The sequence below is a fragment of the Patella vulgata genome, chromosome 2 (assembly GCF_932274485.2).
Source record: "Patella vulgata chromosome 2, xgPatVulg1.2, whole genome shotgun sequence".
Lineage (NCBI taxonomy): Eukaryota > Metazoa > Mollusca > Gastropoda > Patellidae > Patella > Patella vulgata.
Window position 1 is genome coordinate 36,968,384 of NC_065880.2, and position 7,635 is coordinate 36,976,018.

Below are 7,635 nucleotides of genomic sequence, written 5' to 3' on the forward strand. Positions count from 1 at the left end.
TGAGGAGACCGAGATGACTCACAGGGTGTCGTGGCACTCAGGTGTGTAATATTTTTCTGATTTTTTTTTATACGGTTTGAATTTTGTGCTTTTTATACGTCCACATCAATACTGTCGCCCCTGTCTATAAGTGTGGGTGTGTGTGTCTCTGTGTCGCCTACAGGCCACAGCGGCAATTAACTGATCGTCTTGAAACTTTGCATACTTATTCCCTATACCCTAAGGACGGCAACTATTGATTTTGATGCATGATTCGTTCCTTTTGGGAGGTGCTACTCACTTTTTGTTAGTATTTTGTCTAAATAATCTACAGGTTGCAATTATTAACAGATTTGGATCCAATTCGGCATGATCCATCATAGGGTTGTACCTATTTATTTTGTTCCATATCCAACCCCCAGGGGCAGAGCCACGCCCAATTTCTGTGTTTATCGTCTAAAGGCTGCAATTCTGAATGGATCATCTGGGAACTTTGCATAAGTAAAGACAGCAATTATGTAGTTTGGTGCATGTCCCGATACCCAGGAATGTGGACGTATATTGCAGCGGTACCGTTACTCTTGTTTAAATATGCAACCCACAAATCATTGTTTTTACTACCATAGGCGTATGGGCTCGGTGACTGTTAGGGGGGTGGGGGCAGAACCCGGGATGACCGAAAATATTCCGGGTTACAGACGGCGGCGCCGTTCGCCTGCTAGAGGCGAAGGAGCGGAGCTTAGTAGGGACCATGACCTGTGGGGCAGCTGGGACACTTGTCCAGGGGCCCAGCGCCTAGTGGGGTCCGGAGGTATGCCGTGTAATGTTAAAAAAAGTTTTTGGTATAATCCATTACAAAAAAATACACCTTTACTTGATCGTAGAGTAGAAGACAACGGATAACTTGTCTCAGTGTGGGTATCCAGTGGCGTGAGTAGGATTAGAATCGAATTTTGTCTGTTTACTTTTTAAGTCAAAATGGTGAATTAAAAACTATAAAAAAAACTATAAGTCACCTGCCCGGTCCTTCGTGTCGTGGGGCCCCATCCGTCCTTGTTCCATTTGAGGCACTCATCACCCTCCAGGTAGGGCCTAGTTCGGACCTGTAGAACGCTACAGTGATGGTGAGCTTCCAAGTGTGCACGGGGGGTTGGATGGCCGAATGGTTAGCACGCGCGCGCTGTATCATACGGTCATTCATCGAGTCAACTGCTGGGGTTTCGATTCCCCGGTTGTACGTGACAAGGAGTAGGGTCGCCTGTCCAACCTCGTGGGTTTTCTCTGGGTTCTCCGGTTTCCTCCCACTGCTAAAGACCCCTACGCGCAAGCGAATTATTGAAATAAAATTGAACCATGTGTTAGTCCCGAAATGACTTAGTTTGTGTCGAGTGGACGTTAAACCCCATCTCTTTCTCTCTCTCCCCAAAAAGTTCCGTTAGAATCCAGTTCAACGTGATTTTGGGTATTGAAAAAATAAACGAATAGTGATGAAAAAAATTCTTTTTGATATTTTGGCGTCTGATGGTCACAATTTTTGTTTTTCCATTTGTTTGCTTGGTTAAAATTTATTTTTCAAAATTGTCTACATCTGACTATTATTATATCAGTGAAACTAAAACCTGGTACATATACATGTTTTTGGTATGTCATAATACGTTGTTGTATTAAATCTCAAGTCTCTGTGTTTTAGCAAAGTGAACTCCAGTTGCTTGTCCCGGGGTCTTGAGGGCCCTATAGCGGGCCCTGTTAGGGACCACCAAGAAAATTTGACGGCCGCTATCGCGTTTTCCAGTCCGTGAGTATAGCAACTTCGAAGTGGAACTAACACAGTTATATGGGATAATAATCACTAGTTTATGCCGTTTCGTTAAGTATCCTCTTATCGTTATCAAGATTGTGCTTGCTAACGATAAGAGGGTATACTTATCGAAACGTCGTGCTTGTGTATAAGAAACCAGTGATTGTTATCCCATATAACTGTATAATTTCTGTAATGTTTCCAATCGCTAAATGCCACGAAATGATTAACTTCGAAGGGGTCTGACATACATGTAGTCTAATTTAGATGGTTGACTCGAATTCCAATCAACCAATCAGTCGTTTACAGTCAATGTGGTGCCAATATAGCCTACCATAGGTGGCTGACCTGAATCCCCAACAACAATTGTCGAGGGGTATGGGAGCCTCGCCCTCCCGGAGAGAAATTTGAAAATTTATCCACCGCAAATGCATTTTTCTACTATTCTAGCCTGTGGGTTAAGCAACTCCAAGTTCCCCAATCCCACTTTATGCCGACCTGAATTCCAACCTACCAATTAGGCTGTTGCAGCTGCATTCACAAATAATAATCGATGTCCGAAAAATGGCGTACAAAGTAGAGTGGCTCCATAGTCAGTAATCGATAGTCAGTTCAGCACAAATTAGATTTCGGACACTTTATTTTGCCAATTAGATGAAATAATAATTTTTGTCTTCACTTTACCCATCTGCCCGAAAAGTGGGCCCCCCCCCCCCCAAATGCTCGCACGCCTATGTATAACGCCCACATTAAAGGACAATATTGGTGTCAGTCATTATAAAATATGTGATAGAGCTCGTTAAATACATCCCAAATATAATTTTAACACAGACATCATTGCTACGGGAGTTGTGTAACAAGCACGTGAAGAAACGGGAAGTGACGCCAAACATGACAAACATGAGTTGTCCTTCTATATAACTGACTGAAGTAACGAGCGGTAACAGACAAACGATCGAATTTCATTTCACTGATAATTCCGTTGAACTTTTCAACTTCAACGGATTTATCAGTGAAATGAAATTCGATCGTTTTTCTCTTACCGCTCGTTACTTTAGTCTGTTATATAGAAGGACAACTCGTGTTTGTCATGTTTGGCGTCACTTCCCGTTTCTTCACGTACTTGTTACACGTCTCCCGTAGCAATGGTCTCTGTGTTAAAATTATATTTGGAATGTATTTAACCAGTTCTATCACATATGTAATAATGACTGACACCAATATTGTCCTTTAATATGAAAGTATGTCGTTATCCATTACCTCGCGTTAATTTTGATGCGGTGGTTTTGCCCCTGTTAACTTTTATTGAGTTTACTTTTGCATTGCAACACGACCCTTTCCCTGCACATAACTAAACATTATACACGGTTATGAGCTAATCACTCCATTAATAGCATGAAAAATGCACAAGTAACGTAAACAAACACATTCTATAAATATAAAATTTGTATTTCGTAACAATCATGAGACAAGAGACGTTGGTAATCACTCACTCTGCTGTCATGGCATAGGAAAGGTTAGACCTAGGCCACAAAATGCATAAATTATCATCCAAGCCGGAGGATTAACAACCGTTGATATTTTGATTGTTAATTTTAAGCAATCAACTTGAGTATACTTTAGCGTGGATTAAGCTGTGGAAATTCTGATATTTTCCGAAAAAAGCGATTGACGCGCGGAGGCTTTTGTGTACTTGCGAATCTACTTATCACCTGATAACATTTAATCATTGGGTGTTTTATCTTCTTTTCTTTTTCGTTTAGTTTCCAAAACCAGAGAAATCAGCGATTGTCAAGGATCAAAACTGAATAATTCAATTGAAGATGGCGTGAGACATTATCTAGGTTTAACGGTGCCAAATGTTACAATAGGATATCTAAATAGTTTGGGGTTTTCGCATTTCGAAGCATTTGATAAGGTTAAAATACCACATTTGCCAGTTGTGCTGTTTGCTGCTTCGTCAAATCATTTTCTGGAAGTTCAAGGACTCATCCAGGATCTTCATCAGAGATTAATGTGGGTTTATCCTAATATAAAATTGCTATTTTACGATTTGGGATTAACACCATTTCAGAATCAACAGGTAATATTGGCTTAGGGCCGTTTTTCATGTGCGCGTTTATGTCGGCGAAAAAACGCGCACATGAAAAACGGACTTAACCTTTGTCGACTTTTCGGTCTAGCGCGAATTTATACCCAATTCAACACACATTACGCAAGAGCTAAATCTGCCTATTGCAGGTTTTTCTTTATACCTGAAATGTTTTCTAAATTATTAATTAGACATTAATTAACTTATCCAGGCCATAATCAACTCTCGATGGCATCGGATTTCTCCGATATTTATCAGCCATATTTTGATTTAAGCTAAAAATGGAGGAGCGAGACTTAGCTTCGAACAACCAGTACGGTGGTTGAAATTATTGCACACGTCTTGTCAAACCTTCAAAGGCTAATATCTTCGCTCGCAATAGAGTAATTTAAATGAAATTTTCAAATTATTCATTTTACATTATATATTTTCTAACTATTATAGCAAGAATGGCTAGCTCTTTATCTAAATCTAACATAATGTATTTTTAATCAACAGACACATTATAGGAAACAAGATTTAAAATACCCCGAAGAAGCCGTTGCATAAAGAAACCGTTTCCGCAGCTTTACGACTGATGCTTGAATTAATTTGAATCACATTTTACACACAATTAAATGGGACAAGTGAAACTTTAACGTAGCACTATATTTTTCTTTCGCAACTTACCCCTGCTTTTCCCTAATCCTTGTTTGCGCAAGAAAGTAGCATGATAGGCTTAATAGTAATAAATAATGGTAATGTGGAGGCGTATTTTGTCCACAAGAGAAGAATTTGCAGTATATTTAGACACAAGGGTAGGTCTAAAAAGATTTATTGATATAAGAACTTCCTTACTACATTACGGATATTTTTAATCACTTTGTGAATGTATTCATCAAAAAACTGTCCGATTTATAAACCAAAAGATAGTTTAATATACATTTATTGACTTTTAGTTTATTTAAACTCAAGGCTAGGTCTAAAAGGTATTGATGGTAGGGGCTTTCTTACTACAATACGGATATTTGTAATCAGTTTGTGGATGTATTCATCCAAGAGCAGACCAATTTTAAAACAAAATTAACATTTAATGTTTCTGTTCTTTACATTCAATTTCCAGATGGTTAAACACTGTAACTGTGAAGTGCGTAAATTTCCATATAATGGATTTCCTCCCCACTTAAGAAACCTAACAACATACGCCTGGAAACCGATTATTATTCAGGTACGCTAGTGTTTAAACTTTTCATTGTTATGGAAAGATTATGGATTGTTTAAGGAATTCTCAGTTAGAGGAACTTATTTTGATTAAAAAAGTGACACAAATTACTATGTGTAGGTTATGGACGCATTTCATTTTGTAGAATGTTCTCAACACTATCCTGGTGTTGGCAAAGAAAGGTCATCGGGATTTTCCAGCGTGGTTCCCCATTGTCAGTGGTGCAGGGCGGAAGGCCTGGCAAAGGACAATGTATAGTCATTCGGGTGGGACGAAAAACCGAGATCCCATGTACACATTGGCATGCACGTAAAAGAACCCCTGACAGTTGGATTCGAAATAAGATAGGCCTTAGTGTCGTTGTCATATGGGCAAAATTTCCATCATATCACACTAGGTGGCGTATGTTCATCTTCATTAGCACATAGTTGGTGAGGAACAGTAGGACGTTACACACCATTTCATTTCATTATTTTGTTGTTTGTTTACAGATGGCTTTGCAGGAACACCATTTTGTGGCTTATATGGATGCATCAATACGCCTAAAAATATCTGATTTGACAGATTTGTTTCAGAACACCAAAGATCGTGGATTCATGTATCTTTATGGTGATTTTTTTAATTTGGAGGTCATGCAGCACACAGACCAACGAATGCTTCAGTTCTTTAGACTGGATGGTTGCAAATTTCTGACTGTGACTGAGAAGCAAGCGACAATGGTTCTTATTGCTGATAAATGGTTGAGTCATTTTATTTTAATGAAATGGTGGGTGGTGTGTGCTTTAACTTTAGACTGTATAGCCCCTCCGGGTACGGAAAAGCTGTTATTCTGTGATCCAAGAATTAATAAGATTGGTAAATGTCATCGTTTTGATCAGTCGGCATTGAATCTCATTATTTATTCCATATTCAACAATCCAGAGAATCACGTAATTTCCAGACAATTCATTAACACTAAAAGAGGTCAGATGGTGAATTACTTTGAAAAATAAATAATTTCAAACTCATGGTTTGGAGTCTTTTTTCGGTGTCAAATGTGATCTGATATGTCGAGAAATCACAAGGGCTGCTTTTACTTCCGAAATCGAAGTCAGGCAATAGACATTAATACTGCCACATACTGGTTCCAGTTATTTGTTTTTATTCCTTCCTGTAACCACCCACAGAACATAAATTCTGATAGATGTATAGCCTCTGCCATATAAAAATGTTTTAAGATATGACCCCTTGAATATTTTGTAAATAATAAAAAATATGTTTCCAGGTAATGAGACATATGCAGTCAAGATGTCCACAAAGGCTGTCACATTGTCAATCTTCAGGTTAATAAAAACAATGACTTTCAAGCAGTGTCGGATTAAGATGAGTTGGGGGGGGGGGGGGGGGTAGAGCACTTGTATGAATAGGGGCCTCTGCCCAGCTCCCTTCCAAAAATCGGTGATATATATATTGAAATTGAATTATATAAAAAAGATATTTTTGATTTAATACACAGTATAGATTAATTTGAAAAGTACAATCACAAATCACTCATGAATTCTCAATGGTTAACAGTGTATGTCTAATAGCAAATTGTTGTTTCATAATGCCAATTTGTGCTGTCACTCCCTGCATCATAGTTGAACACAACAGTTAATATAATTTCAAATAACTATCATACACGCACAAATCAAAATATAAATGAAATGAAATGGGGTTCTGCCCCTATACTGGGCTAATACAGACGGGCATATGCCATACAGTGTGCTATGAGGGAAATTTAGCCCGGGCAGCGGCACTATCGCCTACTCTTATATCGAATTCCAACTGCCAAGGGATCTTTTACGTGCATTCCAATGTAAACACGGGACCTCAGTTTTTCGTCTCATCCGAAGGACTAGACAGCTGTCCTTGTCAGGCCCTCCGTTCTACACCACTGACAAGGGGAAACCACGTCGGAAAATCCAGATGAACTTTCTCGGCCAATGCAGGGATCGAACACCGACCTCCCGGCTAGCGAGCCAGCGTCTTAACCAACTAGCCACCGTGGCTCCCAAATCAAAATATAAACTAGAACTCCAAAGAGTACTGACGTCCAAAAAATGATGAAGAAAACTTTCGCAAATCGAGCGAACTTCCGAAATTCGAATAACCGTCAGTCAGAGCCCATATGGGATTCGTCTTAAAAATCCAACCTGTGGCTGTCAGGCAGGATACGCCCACATTTTGCAAGAGATGGATAGGCCTACAGAACAAGCTAAAAATAAAAACGATTTTCTGTACAATCAGGGGCAATAATCCAGAAAGTTATGGTCTGAAATGCGCAATATCAAAAGAGATTGAGATTTTTAGAACATAAAGATGTTTTAAGTTTCATCAAAATCGGGTAAAAATTGTGACCTCTAGAGGGTTCATAACCTTTGTATTACATGCGTACGAAGAGCGGCCATATTGTCGGGCAGTTTCATTTCGATTTTTCCCGAAATTCGAATTCAACCTTCATTATGGTGGAATATCTAAACGGTTTTTAAAATCGGAAATAAAATGTGACCTCTAGAGAATCCACTAGCTAAAAATGCGATTTTT

At 39.0% G+C, this 7,635-nt stretch overlaps 1 protein-coding gene across 1 annotated transcript; it reads left to right on the top strand.

Annotated features, from left to right (window-relative positions):
• Window positions 1-4,882: 4,882 nt before the first annotated feature.
• LOC126809551 (uncharacterized) lies at window positions 4,883-6,062 on the top strand. Its single transcript, XM_050534180.2, has 2 exons — window positions 4,883-5,076; window positions 5,562-6,062. Exons 1-2 carry the CDS (start codon window positions 4,942-4,944, stop codon window positions 6,060-6,062), a joined length of 636 nt encoding a protein of 211 aa, XP_050390137.2. The 5' UTR covers window positions 4,883-4,941.
• Window positions 6,063-7,635: the final 1,573 nt, after the last annotated feature.

Bases quoted from the DNA above. Each gene is read 5' to 3' on its own strand.
- LOC126809551 (XM_050534180.2), top strand. From the start codon at position 4,942: ATGTTTCTGTTCTTTACATTCAATTTCCAGATGGTTAAACACTGTAAC. The intron at 5,077-5,561 runs GTACGCTAGTGT...GTTTGTTTACAG, and splicing joins GGAAACCGATTATTATTCAG to ATGGCTTTGCAGGAACACCA.